The 23,960-nt window shown below is 48.1% G+C and overlaps 1 protein-coding gene across 1 annotated transcript in view; it reads left to right on the top strand.

The window, feature by feature from the left end:
• Nucleotides 1–21,245: 21,245 nt before the first annotated feature.
• Nucleotides 21,246–23,960, top strand: part of PSMB7 (proteasome 20S subunit beta 7) — a 59,159-nt gene continuing 56,444 nt past the window's right edge. Inside the window, exons 1-3 of the mRNA XM_007094386.2 lie at nt 21,246–21,354; nt 21,796–21,889; nt 22,620–22,717. Coding sequence (XP_007094448.2) covers nt 21,293–21,354; nt 21,796–21,889; nt 22,620–22,717 — 254 coding nt within the window. The 5' untranslated portion in view covers nt 21,246–21,292. The remainder of the gene's footprint in view (nt 21,355–21,795; nt 21,890–22,619; nt 22,718–23,960) is intronic.

The following is a 23,960-nucleotide window of genomic DNA, read 5'->3' as shown; positions in this document are numbered from 1 at the left end:
AGAGTGTGAGCAGGAGAAGTGCAGAGAGAGAGGGAGACACAGAATTCAAAGCAGGCTCCAGGCTCCAAGCTGTCAGCACAGAGCCCGACGTGGGGCTCGAACCCATGAACTGCGAGATCATAACCCGAGTTGAAGTCGGATGCCCAACCAGCTGAGCCACCCAGGAAGTCACCCAGGAAGCACCGTTGTTGTTAGTTGCAACTGAGAGCATTCTTAACTGATACCTGGACAAAGACGTGAAAATACACTGGATGGTGTATGAGATTTGCAGGTAGATAAACGGATTCAGATCCCATTTCTTCCATTCTGTTTTTGTATCTGTGAGTTCAGGCAAGCCACTTTGCCTCTGAGCCTCAATGTCCTCAGCAATGAAATGGAGCTAAGGACACCCACCTGTTGGGCTTTTCAAGGCTAGAATGACAAGGCAGATTTAGAAGTGCTTAGTGATATCCATGTTTAGTCTTATCAAACTTATAGTCTGAACTGATACAAAAACAACAAATGAGCTCATTGTGGTAGGAAGGGGAATTTGACATGAATTTTCTCCCTTCCTTCCTTCCTTCCCTCTTCCTTCCTTCCCTCTTCCTTCCTTCCTTCCTTCCTTCCTTCCTTCCTTCCTTCTTTCCTTCCTCTCTTCTTTCTTTCCTTCCTTCCCTCTTCCTTCCTTCCTTCCTTCCTTCCTTCCTTCCTTCCTTCCTTCCTTATTTCCTTCCTCTCTTCTTTCCTTCCTTCCTTCCTTCCTTCCTTCCTTCCTTCCTTCCTCTCTTCTTTCCTCTCTTCCTTCCTTCTTTCCTTCCTCTCTTCTTTCCTCTCTTCCTTCCTCCCTCTCTTCTTTCCTTCCTTCCTTCCTTCTTTCCTTCCTCTCTTCTTTCCTTCCTTCCTTCCTCTCTTCTTTCCTCTCTTCCTTCCTTCCTTCTTTCCTTCCTCTCTTCTTTCCTCTCTTCCTTCCTTCCTTCTTTCCTTCCTTCCTTCCTTCTTTCCTTCCTCTCTTCTTTCCTTCCTTCCTTCCTTCCTCTCTTCTTTCCTCTCTTCCTTCCTTCCTTCTTTCCTTCCTTCCTTCCTTCCTTCTTTCCTTCCTCTCTTCTTTCCTTCCTTCCTTCCTTCCTCTCTTCTTTCCTCTCTTCCTTCCTTCCTTCTTTCCTTCCTCTCTTCTTTCCTTCCTTCCTTCCCTCTTCCTTCCTTCCTTCCTTCCTCTCTTCTTTCCTCTCTTCCTTCCTTCTTTCCTTCCTCTCTTCTTTCCTCTCTTCCTTCCTTCCTTCCTTCCTTCCTCCCTCTCTTCTTTCCTTCCTTCCTTCCTTCCTCTCTTCTTTCCTCTCTTCCTTCCTTCCTTCTTTCCTTTCTCTCTTCCTTCCTTCTTTCCTTCCTTCTTTCCTTCCTTCCTTCCTTCCTTCCTTCTTTCCTTCCTCTCTTCTTTCCTCTCTTCCTTCCTTCCTTCTTTCCTTCCTCTCTTCTTTCCTCTCTTCCTTCCTTCCTTCTTTCCTTCTTCTCTTCTTTCCTTCCTTCCTTCTTTCCTTCCTTCCTTCCTTCCTTCCTTCCTTCCTTCCTTCCTTCCTTCTTTTTTGTCCCCAATAATCTTTAAGGCTGCTCTTGCTCTCTGGCTTCCAGGCAGTGACCCCACCTTTGAGTGGAGTGTCTGGACCTGAGACAGGGGCCTGGCTTTCGGTCCTGTGTGAAGGTAGCAGTAGGTGGAGCTCGAGGCTCATGGCAGAGCTGGGCCGGGGCGCTGGGCTCTTCACCTGGTCCTGGCAGGCGGGCGGGCACTGGGGAGGCTGAGCATCACGGCTGTGACTCGAGGTAAAAATAATCAGGGAAGGACAGCTGCTTCCTTGTCAGCAACCAAGAGGGAAATAAAGCTCATGTCCCCTCCAGCGAAAACCTGCTCTCCGGGTCCCCTGGCTCCTGCCACCAACTGCTCCAAGTCTGCGTGCCAATCCAATTTGAACGCCTGCGATTCACCCCAGAGACGGCTTATTTTAACTTCATCAAGCGCAGAGAAAAACATCCAGACTGGAGTAAGTGGGAGGGAGGAGAAGCCGCTTGGGGGCCTAGGCCGGGAACGGGGCCCAGCTCTTCTGCCCCTCCAGCGGGTAGACTTGGGGTCCCCTCCTCCTGACCTGGTTCAACAATTGCCCATGTGGTTAATTCAGCCGAGGCTCAGTGTGCGTGTCATGGGTGTTCCCTGAAATCAAGGGGGTAAGTTAACCACGCGGCCCAGCTCAGAAGTTCGTCTCTGATGTCCTCAACCTCCTGTCCTGTCCCCTCTCTTCTCCAGTGCCCTCTCTGGGGCTGTAGTGGAAGGCCCAGATGTGCCGTATTCTCTCAGGCTTCCGTGCCTTTGCATGGCCGCCGTGCCTTCCACTTGAACTGCCTTTCCTATTTCTCTGTCCACAAGTTCTAGAGAGTTCCCAGTCATTCCTTAAGACTCTGCTTGCTTGGTGTCACTGGCTGCTTCCACGCCCCTCCAGGCAGATTGAGCTGTTCTCTGTGGGTCCCCCCAGGATTCTGTTTTAGCAAGGAAGTGGGGTGTCTCCTCTCCTTCCTTCTTTTCCTTTTTATCCATTCTCCTCTCCTCCTTTCTGGCAAACACAGCAGCCTCTCCTCTCCACCAGGCCCTCTGTTAGCTGCTTGGGACAGATGCGGATCCCAGCCAGTCCCTGCCCTCAGGTGGGGTCTCTGGGGACAGTTGTCAGCATGAGGAGAGGTGATCTGAGGGGGCAGCCACACAACCGCCTCCAAATGACAAAGTGAAGGATGGTGTTTGCGTTTCTCGTTTTCCTCCTTTATTATTATTATTTTTAATCAAGGGATGGCACAAGCAACATTTCTGACTTCTGCTCTGATTACCAGGGACTCACGTTTTAGTTTATTCATTACTCTCTTGTTTTTATGAGCATGTAGTACCTTATTGGTGAAAATAATAACAAAATAACAAATATTTAAATAACAAAGTTTAAATACTATGTATCAGAAACCCCAGTACATTAAATAAAAAATAAAAAATTGAGATAATAATAAAAGAACTGTAATTTAAAATTAAAATTTTTTTATGTTTATTTATTTTGAGAGAGAGAGAGAGCGAGCAGGGGAGATGCAGAGAGAGTGAGAGACACAGAATCCGAAGCAGGCTCCAGGCTCTGAGCTGTCAGCACAGAGCCCGACATGGGGCTCGAACCTGAGAACTGTGAGATCGTGACCTGAGCCGAAGTTGGACGCTTAACTGACAGAGCCACCCAGGCGCCCCTCAAATTAAAAAAAAACTTTTTTTTAATGTTTATTTGTGAAGGAGAGAGAGAGAGAGAGAGAGAGAGACAGAGCACAAGTGGGAGAGGGGCAGAGAGAGACAACGGAGACACAGAATCCGAAGCAGTCTACAGGCTCCGAGTTGTCAGCACAGAGCCCGACACGGGACTTGAACCCACAAATCGAGAGATCATGACCCGAGCCGAAGTTGGACGCTTAACCAACTGAGCCACCCAGGTGCCCCCCAATTTTTTTTAATGTTTATTCATTTTTGAGAGAAAGAGGGAGAGCATGAGTGGGGGTGGGGGAAACAGAGAGAGAGAGAGAGAGAATCTGGAGTGGACTCTGCACTGACAGCAGAGAGCCCAATGTGGGGCTTGAACTCACGGACCATGAAATTACGACCTGAGCCCAAGTCGGACGCTTAACTAACTGAGCCATCCAGGTGCTCCTGAAAGTAATTTTAAAATTAAGGTTTACTTTTTTGCCTGGCTTAGTCTTGCTTGCCCTGCCTCCCCAGGGGGGCATTTAGTCTGCATGCATGGTTAGGTTAGGAAAACGCAGTGTCCCGGGCTCCAGTGGGATGAAGAACTTACCTTCTGCCACCTCCCTGCTCTGGGGTAGGAATCCGGGGCTTGTTGATCTGTGACTCCCACTGCTGAGCCTGAGGGGGTCAGTCGCGCAGGGACAGGACTCAGGGCTGGACAGACGTTGTCCGTTCTGCAGGTTTGGTAATTTGGAATTTCTGGAAGTTGAATTGTTTCTCAGGCCGCATCGGAATGGCCTGGCATCCGGGAGAGAGTGTTAGCACAACCCAGGCTCAGTCTTGCGGGGTGTGGGGTGGGAGATAAGGGGATGGGGAGGGTGGGTGCTGCTGAGGCAGGCCTTTCGGAGGGTAGGTAGACAGGGTGAGAGGCAGAAGGTGGGATCCTAGGTGTGTGTGGGACTGGCAGGGAGGGAGCGATGACAGACCGGGAGATAGAAAAGAGGGAACTGGTGTGGTGGCTCAGAGAGGTAAAGCAAGTCACCCAAGGCCACACAGCTGCAGTGGCTGAGGTGGGCTTTGACCTCAGCTCTGTCTGACTCCAACACCCACACTCACCTCCCGAGAGTAGTGGGCGGGGCCAGCTTGAGACACGATCCCTGGGGTTGACCTTGGAGTCCTCCACACCTTTGTCCTCTTGCCTCCACACACTGTGGCCTCCAGATGGACCTCCTTGCAAGAGGTCAGGCTGACCCCAGTGGGTTCCTTCAATGGTGTCCACACCTGAAAGGTTGGAGAGGGAAGCTATCCCGTGAAGACTGCCACAGAGTAGGGTGGAGAGTGCCCAGCCTGGGGGTCAGGCCAACTGGGAGTCCCCACGTGCTAGCTGTAGTAGGCACCCATCGCTTCCCGGGTGCCAGCACACCCCCTTCTTCGGGGAAATCCCCCTCCCCCACCACTCATGTGACCCCACTCTGGCTGCCTCTCCTCAAAAGCAAACAAACGAGGAACACAAAACACACCAACTGTAGGCTTGGGCCACGGTTTGTCCATTTCTCTGGTCGTGTGTGTATGTTATACCAGCTGTGGAGTGAAGAGAGCAGGGGCCCTGACTCGGAGTTTCTGAGTAGGAACAATGTGAAATCAGAACTGCTTGTGGCCAGGCATCGTGGGGTTAAGTTTGGCTGCCTCTAACAAAAATTGCAAATAAAAGTAGTTTAAACATGCAAGGGTTGGTTTGTTTGTCACGTAAAAGAAGCCTTGTGGTGTCCAGTCCAGGGCTCATATTACTGGCATGGACATCCAGCCTCATGTCATGGCCCCAAATGGTTGCCAGAGCTCCAGCCATTACACCCATGGTTTAGGCAACAAGAAGGAGAAAGTGGAGAAGGGGAAAAGAGGTGCTCCTTCCAGCGGAGTCAGCTTGTCTTCCCTTAGGCAACCTTCCCATAAGTACCATAGAATACCTTCATTTACATATCGCTGGTCATAAGGGAGAAATGTTATTTATCACCTGGACATTTTACTGTCCAAATAAAACCAGGCTTTCATCTCTGCCAGGGGTATGCAGGGGGAGGGCATAAAGCAAGCCAAGAGGAGGGCGCTCATGAGATGGGAGACAGAAAGGAACAACCACACAGAGAGGGAGGGAGGGTGGAAGGGAGAGAAAGGTAGAGAGACAGGCAGAGAGAGAGAGAGAGAGAGAGCACGCGAGGCTGAGGGACTCACTGAGTCCCTGAAGGCAGCCCGCTCCTCGGTCTTCCTGGTCTCCTGCTCCAACACATGCTCCTCTTTCTCAAGTGAGGTTGTACTTCGTCTCTGTCACTTGTAACTGGAAGAACGGGCAAGGATTTACCTTTTGTGAGCCTTGATTTTTTTTGTTCTGAGAAATGGGGATCCTATTGCCCACGAGGCGGAGCTGTGACAACGACTAATGGTGGCAGTGCCCACCAAGCACACAGCACAGGGAGCCCTGCCCGGGCATCCCGTGACCTGGAGCACCTGCCGTTTCTCCTGTTACTTCCTCCTGTCCAACTCCAGCGATCCTGCACCGCGAGGGTTTACATGGAAACTGCATCATGTCTGACCCAGGGAGCCGGCCAGGCTCGGGTGAGTTTTCTGGACGCCTGCGTAGTGTGGGGTGAAAACTGAAGAAGCCAGAAAAACGGAGAGAAGGGAGGGGCGGGGCTGGAGAAGTGCCAGGGGCAGAGAAAGCCACTGCCACCTGGTTGTAGGGGCATTGTCAGAGCCTGACGCCGGGTGCCAGGGTGCCAGGCATCGGGGAGTCCATTCTGAGCTTGGACACTGTGGTGGACCCTGTCCAGGACCCTTTCCTGCTCCTTCTGGGAACAGCACCTGATTCGGGGGGAGCCCCGCCTTAAGGGTAAGCCTCTGTGCTGTTGGGAAGGGCTGATCCTGCTCTGTGCTCCATGGGTGGTATATTTGTTTTCTAATTCCTGCCGTAGCGAATTACACAAATTTAGCTGCTCCGTATAACACAGATCGATGACCTCACAGTTTGGTGGGTCAGATGTTTAGGTCGGCTCAAATGGCTCCTCTGCTCTGGGTCTCACAAGGCCAAAATCAAGCTATTGGCTGGGCTGCGTGTGTTTCTGGAGGTTCTGTGGGTAAATCACTTGCAAGCCCATTCAGGGTGTCAGCCAGATTCTGTTCCTGTGGTTGTGGGACTGAGGTCCTACTCCCTTGCTGGCTGTCATTCAGAGGCTGGGCTTTGTCCTGGAGAATCGTGTGTGTGTGTGTGTGTGTGTGTGTGTGTGTGTGTGTGTTTGTATATGTGTGTGTGTATATATATATATATATATACACACACACATATATAATATGTATATAAAAATATATATGTAGGGGCGCCTGGGTGGCTCAGTCGGTTGAGTGTCCGACTTCGGCTCAGGTCACGATCTCGCAGTCCGTGAGTTCGAGCCCCGCGTCAGGCTCTGTGCTGAGTGCTCAGAGCCTGGAGCCTGTTTCAGATTCTGTGTCTCCCTCTCTCTCTGACCCTCCCCCGTTCATGCTCTGTCTCTCTCTGTCTCAAAAATAAATAAACGTTAAAAAAATTAAAAAAATATATATATATGTAAATATATAGAAAAAAATATATAAAACATATAAAATATGGAGAGAGAGACAGAGACAGAAGGACAGATTTACTTTAAGGAATTGGCTTGTAGAGGATTATTGAGGCTTGGTCAATCCAAAATCTGCAGGGCAGGCTGGTGGGCTGCAGACCCAGGAAAGAGTCATAGTTCAAATTCAAATGTAGTTGGCTGGCAGAATTCCTTCTTGCTCTGAGGAGGTCGGTCTTTAGTTCTATCAAGGCCTTCAACTGACTGGATGAGGCCCACCCACACTACAGAGGAGAATCTGCTTTTTTTCAGGCGCCACTGCTTTACATGTGAATCTCATCCAAAAACACCTTTACAAAAACATCCCGAATAATGTTTTTCCCAACATCTGGGTCAAATTTGACACAGAAAATTAACCCATCACAGAGCAGTACCTAGGTTAGTGCTTAGTTGAATAACCAACAATGGAAATCAGGCCGGGGAGGGCATCTTTAGAATTCTGCCTCCCACAGGGGGGCATATAACCCAGGTTTATGCAGTCAGGGTATGATTCTATGTCCCCAGCCCAAGAGATGGATTGTAGGATGGACACATGACCCGGTAGCTCTTCTGCGAGAATTACCAGAGGAGCCATTGCAACTGGGGCAGCCAGACTGGGAGAATGGTACTCATCTCTGCCACGCTTTAGGGAAAAGTCAAGTGAACGCAAAGCCAAGCAAGAAGAGAGCAAAACCAAGAACAGGAAGAAGTTCTTGAGGCCATTATTTGTGTGCTGAATCCAGCCATCTCGGAAGTCGGCACCGATCAGTTTTGCTGAAAACAGATTCTCCCAAGCCAGTTCACCGCCAATCAATTAACGAATGATTACATCTCTAAAGAAACAGGCAATTGGCCAAATGAATCGAATGTATCTGTTAAACAAAAACTATTTCTTTTCACTAGGGCTAGAAGCACGTCCATGACCCCTGTAGCCAGAGAATTAGCTCCTGGCATCCTGCTGCCCCAGTAGAGACTGAGCACATGACGATGGGACATCTGGTGACTATGAGATTGAGCTATGCATCACGAGCTGGCATTTCGGGTCCTCAAAGCCTTAGGTCCGGTGGGTGCGGTGGCACCACCTCATCATATATGAAAATAGTACATTAGTGTTTGGGCTCAACCAGGTTCAGAGGACAGAGCTCTGTGACTCTGAGGCTGGGGCCTGGGGCTCGCGAGGGCTGATGTAGATACTCATCCTTCAGGCCTCAACTCCAAGTCTCCTGCCCCCCCATGATCTCATAAGGACCCTATGACTACACTCCAGCCGCAGCTCCTTTCCACTTGACCTCGAGGCTTGGCCACTGCCCTACTCTGGATGCGGGCTCACGAGGGCAGGTCACTGGGCTCAGCCTCTCTCGGCTGGAGACCGAAATGAACAAGAGTCTGCCTCTGATCCAGCAACGCTCACAGAGCATCTGTTGTATGCCTGGCACTTCGTTTGCTTTTGCCAATCTGAGGGGCAGGTTTCTCCTCTCCTTTGTGGGTATGGAAGACTCCGAGAAGCCAAGCGGCTTGCCCAAGGTCACACAGAGCGGAAGTAGCAGGTTGGAAATGAGGTCCAGGGGACTCAGGCCCATAGACGGGCCTCAAGGATGTCAGCTTCTCCTCATCTCCGGGTCATTTTTCCAGGGCCTCCAATTTTAGAGTTCTAGCTCAGTTCCCTCTGAGTTCCGCAGGAGTCGGCTGGGGCTCTTGGGAACAGAAGACATTAGGTTTCCTGTGCTGGGGGCCCCCTGCCACCCGGCCCCCAAACTACTGTCACCTTTTAATAGATTTCTCAGGGAATGAGTAATTTGTTGCTGGTGCCGGCTTGGCATTCGGCAGGAAGTCCCTGCAGGCCTGGAAGGTCAGCATGGAGCCACTCAAAGGCAACCGCTGGGGGAAGATAGTGGGTCAGTGCTGGCCGCTTAGCACAGCTGTGCCGCCAATTACTGCCCGGCCTGCTTCCTGCCGCAGACGTGCCCAGGGCCAGGGCTTTGAACCCTCGCAGGGAGGCCAGCTTCCAGTAAACAACCCAGGGCAGCGGGCAGATTGACAGCAGAAATGCGGGCGGCTGGCCGGCCACTGGTGCTGCTCACTGCTTCTGCTGGCAGATGGACAAGACCACAGTCCCCTGGGGGTCCCCCGGTCAGGGGCTCGGGGGCCGTCAGAGCCTCACTGCTGGGTAGACAGGCTCCTGCCACGTCCAGGGGGATTTCTAGGCCATAGTTTCTGGGCCACCGAAGATGAATTTTTTTCTGGGTCGGGAAATGAGCCTGGTCTGGGACCCCTTCCCAGCCACCAGCCTGGGAGCAGGGATTTGGAGAAAGAACTTGCAGACGGACAGCAGCGTCCTGCTTCTTCCTCTCTCCCCAGGAAAGCTCCAGAAAGATCTGGGGTGCAATGGTGGCACTGCCAGGCTCTCCAACACCGTCTTATTTGGCAGCTAAAAGAAAGGAGGTGCGCTCACTGCACGACTCTGTTTATGTGAAGTTCTAGAATGTTTGGGTATCAGAAAGTGATGGTCTCTTTGAGGGACTGACTGGAGGGAGCAGGAGGGAACTTTCTGGGCGGGGAGTGGAAGTGTTCATATCCATCTTTGTACTCTAATTAACATTCTTCCATGCACAAGCAGTAAATAGATGGATGTGAAGTGATATATGTGGGCTGGTGCTTGTCCCTAAGCAGCCACCTCAAGGCAACTGGCCCTATCCCCGTGGGATGGGGCCATTAACTAAAGCCCCGGCTGTTGACACTTCGGAAAGAGAACTTGGGGTGCCCACCAGCCCCCGATGCTTCACTCACTGTCTGCCGTGCTCCTTCAGGGCTCCCATGGGTCCAGAGGTGAATGGCTGTTTCTGTGCCCATGAGGCTGGATGGACCTAGCACGTGCTCCGTTGAAACATCCCATTGTGCCAGAGAGCAGACAGGGACTAAAACTTGTGGGGAGCCATTTTGAAAGGGCTCCAATGGCCAAATTTGGGGCAATGGAAGATCAAAATGATGAAGAACGTGAATGGGTTATGACATAGAATAAAAAAGAAATCCTTGAATTTGAAAAAAAAAAAAGAATTAAAAAAAACCCCAAGGGATTCCTTACAAAAGAGGGTCAACTAAGGAGCGATGGAAACAGAAAATGGCATCTTACAGTGAACAAAATCTGGGCAGAAATCATCGGTGGGTGTTACCACCAGTGGGTAAAAGACTACTGGGAATAGGGTATGCACGCAGTTTTCAAAGAATTAACCCACAAATTGACATTCTAATTATGTAGAGGAGAAAATCGTTTTACAAAAAGAGAAATCTGACAGATACCACCTTACCCAAATGGTTAAACCTCAGACCACTAATTTTGGGGGACACCTGGGTGGCTCAGTTGGTTAAGCATCCAGCCCTTGATTTTGGCTCAGGTCGTGATTTCATGGTTCGTGGGCTCAAGCTTCCCATTGGGCTCCATGCTGAGTGTGGAGCCTGCTCAGATTCTGTCTCTCTCCTCTCCTGCTGCTCCTCCCCACCCCCCTCAAAATAAATAAATAAATAAATAAATAAATAAATAAATAAATAAGCATTAAAAAACCCACAAATACTGGGATAAGCCAATATCTTCTGCACCCTGAGAAAGGACACATCACTTACGAAGAACTTCCAGAAAATGCTTACCTGCCAAAATCATCAGACAAGTCTATGCTGAGGACCATCCTTCAGAACAACTGACCTGGCCTCTTCAAGAGAGAAGAACAAAAAGCCTGGAGACTGCTCCAGATTGAAGGAGGCTAAAGGGTCACAATGACCAATTCAATGGGGATCTCTGATTGGATCCAGATCACAAAAGTCATAAAGGTGACACTGGGGAATATGCAGACTAAATATTAGATAATTATATTGAAACCTTATTAAATTGTCTGAACGTGACAATGGTAATATGGGGTTTTTCGGTCTTTTTTTTTTTTTCTCCTCAAATCTTATTAGGGAATAAGTGACAAATATAATTGTGTATATCTAGAGTGTACAGCATGATGATTTCATTACATATGACAAAATGATTACCAGTATCAAGGAAATTAAACACATCCATCATCTCCCATAGTTAACTTATGTGTATGTGGGGGGGGGGTGGGCAGGGTCAGAGTGCTTACCATTTCCTCTTGGCAACTTTCAAGTATGCAAAAAATGTCTACATATGTATCCTTCCCCAAGGAATAATTGCAATACTTAGCTTTCAATTCATCAATGTTTACTACCCACTGACAGTGTGGCCAGTGCTGTGCTGGGTGCCAAAATAGAAACAAAAAGAGAGTATCTGCTTTCAGCCCTCAGGGACCCCCAACCTCACCGGGAGACCACAGCTAGATTCACAGGCTCCAAGCCAACCCCTGGTCCCAGATGAGACTAGGGTCCCCAGCGATCCAAAGCTATCTGCTCTGTTAGTGGGGGTTGAGACTAATCCACTGGTCTCTAATCTCTACTTACAATCTCTACCACAAATGTGGGGCTTGAACTCACAACCCTGAGATCAAGTGTCACATGCTCCATCGACTGAGCCGGCCAGGTGCCCCATCCAAACTTCTTAATTTCTTGTTTCTTTATCTACAACATGATTTCCACTTGGGAAAATAAATATATATATAAAGTATATATTTATATTTATATATATTTTATTTACTTATTATATATATATTTTTATATAAAATTAAAAGCTAACTTGAGGGTATGACAACACATCTAATATTTATAAGGATGCATTTTTTCCCTTCCAGTTTTATTGAGATATAATTGACACGTAATATTGTACAAGTTTAAGGTATCCAAATAGTGATTTGAGATATACATATATTGAGAAAGGATTACTACAACTAGTTAACGCCCATCACCTTATGTAGTCACAAATCTTTTTTATCTTGTGATGGGAACTTTTAAGATTTACTAAGTAGCTTTCAAAAATAGAATACAGTACTGCTACCCAGAACTTACTTATCTTTTTTTTTTGATGCATCATTGACATACAATGTCATTCGCTCCAAATATTACTTTCAGGTGTACAACCTAGTGATCTGACAATTCTATACATTACTCAATGCTCACCAAGGTGTCACCGTATGATATTATTACAGTATTATTGGCTTTATGCTCTATGCTAGACTTTTCATCTCTGTGACTTATTTATTTTATAACTGTAGGTTTGTGCCTCTTTATCTCCATCACCTATTTAACCTACCCTCCACACCCCTCCCCTCTGGGACCCATCAGTTTATTCTCTGTATTTAAGAGTCTGTTTGGTTTTTGTTTGTTTGTGTTTGTTTTGTTTTTTAGATTCCACATATAAGTGAAATCATATGGTATTTGTCTTTCTCCCTCTGACTTGTTTCACCTTGCATAATGTCCTTTAGGTCCATCCATGTTGTCATAAATGGCAAGATTTCATTCTTTTTTATGGATGAGTGATATTCCATTGAGTATATATACTACACCTTCTCTATCCATTCATCATCTATCGATGGACACTTCGGTTGCTTCTGTATCTTGGCTATTATAAATAATGCTGCAATAAATATACAGATGCATGTATCTTTTCAAATTAGTGTTTTTGTTTTCTTTGGGTAAATACCCAGTAGCAGAATTACTGGATCTTATGGTATTTGTAGGCATTGTGGTTTTGCAGGAGAATGCCCTCGTTTTGAGGAGAATCCTGTAGAAGTATTTTTGGAGACAACTGAATTCAGTGTGTGATATTCGACTGGCTCCTGGATCACAAAAATCATAATGGATGGGTTTTTTTAATTAAAAAAATTTTTTTTAATTTTTTTTAATGTTTATTTCTGAGAGAGAGAGAGAGAGAGAGACAGAGCATGAGTGGGGGAGGGGCAGAGAGAGAGGGAGACACAGAATCCGAAGCAGGCTCCGGGCTCCGAGCCATCAGCACAGAGCCCGACTCGGGTCTTGAACTCACAGACCGTGAGATCACGACCTGAGCCGAAGCCGGATGCTCAACTGACTGAGCCACCCAGGCGCCCCTAATTAAAAAAATTTTTTAGGTGATCTCTATGCCCAACGTAAGACTCAGACTCATGACCCCAAGATCAAGGGTCATACACTCTACTAACTGAATCAGCCAGATACCCGCATAATTGTTGTTATTGAGATAACTGGGGGAATTTGAAAGTAGATTGAATAATAGAGAGCAATATTGCATCCACACAATGGTATTGTGGTTAGGTAGGAGTATGTCCTTGCTTTTAGGAGATTCATGCTCTAGTTTTTAGGGGTGGATCGTTGTGTAAAGTTGTGTAACTTTCAGTTGGTTCATCGGAGAGACGGGGAGGGGGGATTGTTCATTGCATTACTCTTGCAACTTTCTGAAGGTTTGAAAAATTTCAACATAAAAAGTTGGGGAAAAATAATGGCTATGTAGAGAATTTGAAAAAAAATGCAGAGAGGCACAAGGAGTAAAATGGGAATAGCCTGATATCCCACCAGTGAGGAATTATAGCTGTTAGTAACATGATTTTTTTTACATACATAATGTACATATATGTCATAAATTTGGAACCACGTATACTCTGCTCACTTCTCACTCTTTCTTCTGTCATTAAACATGCATTGAAAACACATTTTTTAATGGCCTCTTATGTTCCATCAAAAAATATTCAGTTACTCTCCTGTTGTTTGACATTAAAGCGGTTTCCAGATTTTCTTTAGATTATTGCTATATATTATAATATAAAGAATCCAGTATAATATCTAATATGTGTAATCCACTATCTAATATATACCCAATATATAATACATTATAAAATTCAATATAATCCATTTTAAATAACGCCACAATGAGCATTTTTACACACCAATCTTTGAGGATAAGAGTCCTAGGAGTGGAATTTTGGGGTTAAATGCCCTGAACTTTTTCAAGGATCTTGAACTTAAAAAAAATCCAGCTTTCCTGAGGTATAATTGATACACCAGAAAAAAAACTGTATAGATTTAATACACACTGTTAGATGAGTTTGGACATGTGTATGCATACATCTGTGATGCCCTTACCACAATCAAGGCAATAAACGTATCCATATGCCTCCAATAGTTTCCTTTTTTTCTTATGGGGTGTGTGTGTGTCCCAAGGACACTCACCGTGAGAGCTACCCTCTTAACAAATTTTGAGGTGCACAATACCGTGTTGTGAATCGTAAGCGCTGTGTCATATAGGATTCTGAACTATTTGGCAAACGGCTTTTCAGGAAGCTTGTATCATTTTACACTCCCACTAACAAACTACAAAAGTTAGGCACATCATTGCTAACACTGAGTGTTATTATTAGAAAAAATGTCTTTGCTAGATTTGATAGTGACAACAGCACAGCCAGTGAGAATGGTCCGGTGGACACATTTTGGTCCTTCTCTTGCCTGACTGTCATCGGGACCCTCCCTCCATCTCCAGCCTTCTCCCCCGTCGTGGTGGCTGTGATGTCATTCTCCCCTGGTCCCCGCCTGCCTCCCTGCCTGTGCCTTCTCTCCCCACTTCGCCCGTGCCTCATCTTTACTTGCCTGATAAATTACTGTCCCTGGCCTCTGTCCTTGGCTCCCCTCTCTCCCTCTGCCCACCCTCCTGTGGCATCTTATCCACACTCGGGACTTGCGCCACTTTCTCGAGAACTCTTGTACCTCTCCCCAGCCCAGCCCTCCAAGGCAAGATGTCCTAAGGGAACCCACGTGGAAATTCCTGCCCCCCAAGTCAGAGCCCTGGAGAATGTCACTATCTCCAACCTCTGACCACATCCCGTCTATCCGACTTTCTGTAGTATGTCTTGAAACTGTTCCCTTCTTGCCAAGGTCACTGCCATCACTCAAGTTCAGGCCACCTTCATCTCCTCCCTGCTCTCCTACTTCCGGCTTCTCCCTGTCCATCCATCTTCTGACCAGTTGCCAGGTTGATTTTCACAACACACTGTGTGATCGCGTCATCCCCCTGATTAGTACCAGAGGAGGGGCTCCCAGGTCCCGCCTGCCTTGGTTCCTGCCGAGTGTCCAGCTCCCCTGCCCCCAACCCCTCTCATTTAATGCTTCCCCACATGCCCGGCTCTTTAATGCCTGCACAGGTCTGCTCAGCCTGTCCCTTCCTTCGGGAGTGCACATTCTCTTCCTCCTGCCACCCCAGCTAGCCAGCTCCTGCTCCTCCTCAAAGTTCTGTTCACACTCCCACGTTTTGTTTAAAGGACTCGCTGACGCCTTTCCTCCCCTGGGGGAGCTGCCCTCTCTTTCTTTGTACTTCTTTGTACCCTGTGCAGTCCCTATCAGAAACTTCTGGTCTTTTAACTCTCTTATTCATTTCTGTATTCATTTTTCTTGAGGGCAGAGTCTTTGTGTTCCTGTGCCGGGCACAGTGCCAGACACAGAAGTGAAGTTTGTTCAAGGAACGTCTGAATGAATGAATGAATGGGGTAGCATTTGCCTCGCTGTGGAAAGGCACGGCAAGTCTAGGACCGTAGAGAAGATACAGAGGAGGATGTGCCTCGGAGACACATTCAGAGGTAGGCTTAGCTGGAGAAAGCATCCGTCAGCTGTGGTCCAGCAGCCCCAGGATGCCTTGTTTGGATGACATGCTCTGCTCAAACTCTCTTTGTCAAGTAAGCAGCCCCTTCTCCCAAGAGAGGACGTGCTGCTTCTCTGCTCACAAGCCTGCCATGGCTCCCCAGGGCCCTCGGGACACGCCCAGGCTTCAGAGCCGACCTACCTGTCCCGTATAGTTGGAGCCCACCCAGCTTACTATCCTCACCTCCCCACCTCGCCCCTGCCCTGCGGCCACACCCACCTACCTGCTCTTCTGCAGACCTGGCAAGCCCTATAACCTACCCCCCCCCCCCGCCTTTGTATGGGCTGTACTTCTCTTTGGAAAGCTCTTCCCTTCTCTCTACTCTCTTCCTCAAAGACCTGGTGTCAGCTTCGCCTCCCCAAGGAGGCCTGCCCTCAACGACCAGGTACTCACATCTACCCGAATCTCCTCTGTGATGCAAACAATCCCACTTTCTGCAGCCCACACTCCAGGGACCCACGTCTCAGCCTTGACTCTCCCTCCCTGTGGCCATGGGCCTGTCCCTTGTCACTCTGAGTCCCGCCCTCATGGTTTATTAAGAGAATCAGGTATGTTGAAAGGAGAGGCCGGGACAGGCCTGGGTTCAAATTCTGGTTCCTTTGCTAACCAGCTACGTGACCTTGGGCCAGGCACCTCCTCTCTCTCAGCTTACAGTTCCCCACCCTTGCGCTGGAAATCTAACAGCACCACCTGGGTAGCTGGGAGGATTAATGAGGTTGTGGCATGTAAAGTGCTTAACAGAACACCTGTTCTACATCTGGAAAGCTCTCAATGGGTGTTGACCATGATGATTAAACCAGGTAGAGAAAGGATTTATAATAAATTCTAACGTGCTACGGTAGCGGGAGGTATTCGCTGATTTCCCAGAGACTTGTACAAGCTCCAGATGGGAAAAGGGGGGGGGGGTGGTGGTGCCCACTCCTGCTCACCGTCAGCTGGGGGGTCACTCCTTAGGGGCTCATTTCATTCTCTGGGGTTAGGTAGTGAAACACCCATCCCAGGCCTCGTTTACAGTGATTGGGATTTTGTGGGTCTCCTCAGGGCACCCCAAATCCGCTAACTGTCCCAGGGGAGTCCGGAGTGGGTGGCGGGAATCCACATGGCTGGGACACGGCCGTGGGCCCGCTGTGCCTTCCCACTGGGCATCTGTGGCTGGGCAGTGAGGTTCGGCACCTGGGCGCTGTGCCAGGCGCCCTGAAGCCTGGAGCAGCTGCTCTAATTCATGCAAAGGAAGGCGCCCAGGTTTGCCCTGTCTATTTATAGCTTATTTATGAAGAAGGAAAAACAAGGGCCCAGTTGCCTTAGCAACCAGGAGCATCATGGGCTGCTTTCCCTGCAGTGGGAAATTGGCCAAGACTCCCGGTGGGGGGCACCCCCGGATGTGTGTGTATCCTGACAGAGGATGGGGGTGAACCTTCTAGGACCTGTCCCACTCTGGATTCCTAGCAGCCTACAGGCCACCTCCAGAGGCCCCAAGACAGGGAGGGTGCTTGCCAGGCCCTTGGAAAATCCGGGGTGATGCAGGGGGCCACGCACAGCTGAACTCTCTGTGGAAAGACACGCTCTGGTCTCTCGGTCTCGGTGCTGACTCCTGTCCTGTGGGTGCCCACCCTGCTGCCTCAGACCCTCTTGGGAACGTCTTCTGGCTGTGATCTGATGCCCCTAAAGGGCACTTAGTGCAGTGAACTGAAGGTGTAGTTCCCAGACCAGCACTCCTTAAGGCTGTGATCTGGCCAAGAGCCTGGCACCAAGGAGGGGCTTTAATAAATACTGAATGAACGCATAAATGAAGTGCTTTCATTCAAAGTGCATGGTCTTACTCAGGACGCATGAGGTAAGGGAAACATTGTAATGTTCTCTCATTTTACACATGGGGAAACTGAGATTCAGAGACATGAAGAGACCAGCCTGAGATCACACAGCTGGGAAATAGCTGGGCTGGATGAGAATCCTTAGGGAGGAAACCTTGCTTTTGCTCGGGCAAAGCCCCAGGGAACATGGGAACTTGGGTTCCAGCTGAGCCGTAATCGAAGGGAGGTGTGGTTCTGTGTGTGGTCTGGGGCTGAGAGCCATGTGGTTTATATCTTGACTGCCAGTTGTCAGCTGTGCAGCCTTGAATCATTGGCTTCACCTCTCTGGGCCTCAGCTGTTTCATCTGTAAAGTGGGGCAGTGTTGCCCGGTCCTTGGGGACCTCTAGCTCCCCGAGAGGGCAGGGACAGTATCTGTCTCCTAATCGTCTGTTTTTCCAGTGTTGGCACAGTCTCAGCGCCTGGGATGATGAGGAGATCCTGTGTACAAAGCAGATTGGGTGTTCTCAGGGAAGGTGGGTTGTTAACTATATTACTAGGGAACTGAGGCACAGAGAGCTTGATGGTTCCCCTGAGATCACACAGCCAAATCCAGAGCTTTACTGGTCTGTCAAGTTTTGGGGCCCTTGCTGGGGATTAAGTGGGACTGTGTCCACATCCTGGGGAGGGCATTCTGGACAGGGTTGCAGTCCCAGGGGACAGCAGTCATGTTGGACAGGGAGGCTGAAGCAGGGGTCTCTGAGTGCTGGGGACCGGGAGCTGCCCTTCAAGCCACTGAAGGGACCGAGGCCCTGTCACAGGCTGAGTGGAGCTTGCCTGGCCTTGGGCTGAGCCTCTCAAAGGCCAGGCCCAGGCTGCCTGGAGGCTCTCTGTCGCCCTCTGCTGGCTCCAACTGTCTTTGCTGGGCCACCTCCAGAGGCCCCAAGACCGGCAATGCCTCCCCTCCAGCTGTCTGAGAGCGATAACGGTACCTAAGAGATCCACGTAAGAGGAATGCCCCGGGACAAACCGAGATCACAAATCATTTCCAAATCCTTCCATATCCTGGGTCTCACCCAGACTCTATGGCAACACAGGCGCCCTGCCACCGCCCTCTGGGGGCTGCGGGCTGCTGTGCTTCCTTTGCCGCAATCGCATTCCAGTCATCACTGTATCTGGTGATTGGCTGCCCATCGTTGACGTTCCTTGGCGTGTAGAAGCATCACACACTTCTGCCTTCAAGTCCACAAAGCTCTCCCTGTGTGAATGTCCGTCTGTAAACTCGCCCCACCTCTATTTATTTATTTATTTATTTATTTAGAGACAATGCAAGTGGGGGAGGGGCAGAGAGAGAAGGAGAGAGAGAGAGAATCCCAAGCAGGCTCTGTGCCATCAGCACAGAGTCCGATGTGGGGCTTGAGCCCAAGAACCATGAGGTCATGACCTGAGTCAAAATCAAGAGTCGTCGCTTAACCAACTAAGCCACCCAGGCGCCCATAAATTTCCCCTTTTTAACAGGACATCAGTCATACTGGGTTAGGAGCTACCCCAATTCCCTTTTTTGTTGTTTTTTTAATGGTTAGTTTTGAGAGAGAGAGTGCGAGAGGGGGAGGGGCAGAGAGAGAAGAAGACAGAAGTTCGGAAGCAGGGTCTGCGCTGATAGCAGAGAACCAATGTGGGGCTCAAAACCCTGTGTGTGTGGGGGGGGTGGGCCTGGGTGGCTCAGTTGGTTGAGCGTCCAACTCCGGCTCGGACATGATCTCACAGTTCGTGAGTTCGAGCCCCATGCCGGCCTCTGTGCTGACAGCTCAGACCAGGCTTCGGATCTTCTCTCTCTCTCTCTCTCTCTCTGCTCCTCTGCTGCTCACGTTCCATCTGGCTCTCTCTCAAAAATAAATAAACATTAAAAAAATTAAATAAAAAAAAAGAAAAGAAACCAATGCGGGGTTCATAAGATCATGACCTGAGCTGAAGTTGGATGCTTGACTGACTGAGCCACCCAGGCGCCCCCCTAATGACCTCTGTAACTTAATTGCTTCTGTAAAGGCCCTGCATCCAAATTAGGTCACATTCTGAGGTATTGGGGGTTGGGACTTCAACATAAGAATCTAGGGGTGACAGGGGCGCCTGGGTGGCTCAGTCAGTTGGGTGTCTGACTTTGGCTCAGGTCATGATCTCACAGTTCGTGGGTTCGAGCCCCACATTGGGCTCTGTGCTGACAGCTCAGAGCCTGGAACCTGCTTCGGATTCTGTGTCTCCCTCTCTGCCCCTGCTCATGCTCTGTCTCTCCCTCAAAAATAAAGAAACACTAAAAAAATAAAAAATATATAAAAAAAGAATCCTGGGGTGACAAAATCCAGCCCCTAACATGCGGAGGGGAGGTATATCTGGTTCATCTTGTGTTCATTCCCTTGAGGCTGGGCCCAGGGCAGGAGTGAGAGAGTTTGATGAATATTGTACAGGCGGTTCTAGGATTATTTCCTGATTCCCACGGCATCCAGGGCATGTCAAACTGTCCTGTCTTGGTCTTATGGTGATGAGTCTCTGTCATCAGGAAATGGACTTCTCTAGAGCAGAGCTCAGATCTTCTCATTTTTGACAATCACCAGAGGATATACTCAGACTTTTTCATCGGTAGATTCCTGTGGAGGTAGGTAGGTGAGCCTTCATTTTCCTAATTCCACACAAAAGGCCCAGAAAAGTAATGAAAGAGAATTCAATCTTTGACAAATATTTATTGAACACACAGTTGTGACAGACTATGTCACTTCATTCCACAGTTACTGAGGCTGTCGCTTACTTGCTATGAAATGAATGTATTAATATTAAGTACTATTTATTGAAAAGCTGCTATATGCCAGGGATACAAGCTTTCCATGTACAATTTTCAATTCTTACAGCAGCCTTTTACAAATCAAAATAAAATTAATCTAACATAAAATGCACCGTGCAGTTTGGTGGTTTTTAGTATATTCACAATGTCATGTAATCATTACCACAGCCTAATTCCAGAACATTGTCATCACTCCAAAAAGAGACTTTGTGCCTCTCAAACAGTCACTCCCCATTTTCTCCCCCCATTTCCTAGCAACCACTAATCTAGTTTCTCACTGGAAACTAGTGATTTGTCTAGTACGGATTTCACAGAAATGGAACCATATTACATGTGATTTTTTTGTTTTTGTTTTTGTGCTTAGCTTCTGTCACTTAGTGTAGTATTTTCAAAGTTCATTCCTGTTGTGGTATTTATCAATGCTTCATTCCTTTTTATGGCCGAGTAATATTCTGTTGTATGGATGTACCACATTTTGTTTCCAAATGATGGACATTTGGGTGGTTTCTATTATTTGGCTATTATGAATAATGCTGCTATGAATGTTTGTGTACACGTTTTTGTGAACATATGCTTTTGATTCTCTTGGGTATATACTTCAGAGACAAATTGCTCAGTCTATGTTTAACATTTTGGGCAACTGCTGAACTGCTTCCCAGCAGATGTGTATGAGGGTTCGGGGTTCCCCATAATCCTCGCCAACTTTTGTTATTTTCTGTCTTTTTAATTATAGCCATCCTAGCGGGTGTCCATTGTGGTTTTGGCTTGCATTTCCCTAATGACTGATGATGTTGAGCATCTTCTCATGTGCTTCTTGTTCATTTTCACAGCAGTCTCTTGAGATAGCAGTTATTTCCATTTGGCAGCAGAGGAAAGAGATTCAGAACTGAGAGGACTCGCTCAGTGTAAGGAGGACGTGGCACTGTGCCTGGAACTCGCGTGTGTCTGTGTCCTAAGCCCCCATGGAGTCTGATCTACAGTAGACACGGCTCTGGTGTGGTCAGCAGGAGTCTGGTTTCCCGTGCCACCAACTTGGACAAGTCCTTTCCCGGCCCCCAGCGTTAGTTACTCCTCCGCGCCACTTGGGGCGAAATACTCCAAACACGTCCGGGCTCCTCTAGGAGTCCAGAACTCTAAGATCAATCGCCCTGGCGCGGAGTTTGCCCCGCCCCTTCAGGCCAGGTCGCCGCAGGCGCCGGAAGTGCCCTGCTCTTTTTTGCTAGTTCCCGCCCGTGTTCCGGAAATACTTTCTCGGGAAGATGGCGGCTGTGTCGGTCTATGAGTCCCCGGCCGGAGGTTTCTCTTTTGATAACTGTCGCAGGTGTGGCCGTGCTCCGGGCCAGGTTCAGGGCGGGAGCGGGAGTGCGGTGCCGGGGTCGGAGCTGGGCCGCGGTCTGATCTGGGAAGTCCAAATGAAGGGTGAACGGCGGGGCCTGCGGCCTGCGCCCCGCGGCCCGTGTGACTCAGGGGAATGAGGGCCTGAGAGTGGGTTTCTCTCAAAGCCGAGTTTGCCTTTCCGCTTGCCCAGCGCACCCGGCCAGTCCCCATCTCTGCCTCCTTGGGCGAGATGCGGCCCCTCTCTGACGCTTTGCATGCCGAATAACGCGACACTAGTCCTGATCTTGAGGGGATTCGGTGAACAGAGGGATGGAAAGCGAATAGTAGCTTTTCTCTTCCTGAGTTCCCTATTAGACATTCTTCGTGCCAGTGCGGCGCAAGGTGGTCCTGCCCTTCGACGCTTTATTCTCTGCTTTGCTTTCAGAAATGCCGTCTTGGAAGCTGATTTTGCGAAGAAAGGGTACAAGCTTCCAACGGCCCGGAAGACTGGCACGACCATCGCGGGGGTGGTCTATAAGGTGAGCAGGGATAGGCCAGCAGCAGCAGTGACAGCTGATTACGGGATGCAGGCCACTTGGCCTCCATTCGCTTCTCTGGGCTCTGTCAAGAAGGGTGCATATTTCAGAGAACGTCAGGAAAAGGGCCTTTGGGATTTGTCGGGAGGTTTTGTGCGTTTAGTAACAGTTTATATTCTTTCTTCACTTTGCAGAATTTTTGACAGGAGACCAATACTTTTCTGTCTTAACGTACTGCTTTGGGAAGCAGGGTGATATAATGGGAGAATACAAGATTTCTGGTCAGACAGGTGTATGTAGCCATTTAACTTTTATGCTGCTTCCAGCTTTGGGCAAGTCACTTCTCACAGCCACGCTTTCCTGCCCATCAAACGAACAGAGTAACTCCTGCCTTAAATTGTTGAAAGGGTCGAAAGAGAGAATGGTTATCGTGGTTAAAGATAAAGGGTGGCATATTTTATTTTATTTTATTTTTTGAACATTATTTATTTTGAGAGAGAGAGAGAGAGAGCGAGTTTGCACACATGTGTGAGCAAGGGAGGGGCAGAGAGAGAAGGAGAGAATCCCAAGCAGGCTCCATGCTGTCAGCGCAGAGCCAGACTTGGGGCTCCATCTCACCAGCCCCTCAAGGGTTTGGGGGGAGCAGGGGACGGCTAACATTGTTTTCCCTAGAGTAGAGAGCTGCGGGTTTGTATATGTGAACTTGTTTTAAAATATATGTTTTTAAAAATAGGATGGCATAGTTCTTGGAGCAGATACAAGGGCAACTGAAGGGATGGTTGTTGCTGACAAGAACTGTTCAAAAATACACTTCATATCTCCTAACATTTAGTAAGTATCAGTTAGTTTGAATAGCTCTTATATTTTCAAACTTGCCAGAGCCAACATTGAATTTACTGCGTTCCTTACTAAAACCTGTTGTTTAACTTGTATTTTCTTTTTATCTCCCTTAAATGGTATTTTCATCTGCCTGTCACCTGAGCTGGTTATCCTCACGTTCTCTCTTTGCTTTAGTCTTTAATTCGCTTGGTCCCAGTTCTGTTTCAGCTGTTCCGTCTGCTAAAGCCTTAGTTCATATGCTTGTTTCTCAGCTGGACTATTGCATTTGTCATTTGTTTGTTTGTTTGTTTGTTTGTTTGTAGCAGATTAAAACCCCCAAGTCATTTTTTACCTTGAGAGAGAGCTCAGGGGAGGGGCAGAGAGAGAGAATCCCAAGCAGGCTGTACAGGATCAGTGCAGAGCTTGTTGTAGGACTTGAACTCACAAACCATGAGATCATGACCTGAGCCGAAGTCAGCTGCTTAGCTGGCTGAGCCACCCAGGGGCCCCTGCATTTGTCATTTAAATGGCCTCTTTGCCTTTGGTCTCTTTATTATCTGTTCTTTTGCCATATTGAATTTTGTAAAACACAGATCTGATTATGTCTTTTTCTTCTTTAAAAACATTTCAAGAGACTTTTCACATTTCCACACTGCTTTCAGAATAAAATTGAAACTCTGTAGCATGATATTTAAGATCTTGCACAATGTCACAAAAATTTACCTTTTCAGCGTATTTAGCTGCCATCATCTTGTGTTCCAGTTACAGCCAGACCGTCCCTGTTCGCTTCATCTCTAAGCTCTTTCACCTTTGCTTTTGCCAGTCCCTCTGCTTAGAATTGCCCTTTCCTCTTGTTTTTACAGTGTTTCTTATTTGATCCTTTCAAATCCAGCTCATATGAAACCTCTTCTCAAAGATCAGAATTAATCGCTCTCTCCTCCAGTTTCCCATAGCATTTTGTACTAATGCTACTATATCGTATTATATAAGGTATTAGAAATTTTGCCTACTTTTGTTTCCTGCACTCAACTTTGCAATCAAGTACCAGGACTGTTTCATATTTTCTTTATTCTCAGCACTTTGTAATGGCTGGTACCTGGTAGTAAATGCTTGGTGAATGTTAAATTTTAAGGTTTTTAATATGTCTTGCTCTTTGGTGCAACTCAGATATGTTTTTAGGAGTAGTAAAATGCTCAGTCTGGTAAGAGCACAGAAGCTAATGATTTGAAATGTTCTGTTGAGGCACAGAAAATAT

This window comes from Panthera tigris, chromosome D4 (assembly GCF_018350195.1).
Source record: "Panthera tigris isolate Pti1 chromosome D4, P.tigris_Pti1_mat1.1, whole genome shotgun sequence".
In the NCBI taxonomy this organism is placed as follows: Eukaryota; Metazoa; Chordata; class Mammalia; order Carnivora; family Felidae; genus Panthera; species Panthera tigris.
The sequence above is the reverse complement of the archived record's forward strand: the minus strand, read 5'-3'. Positions and strand labels throughout refer to the sequence as shown.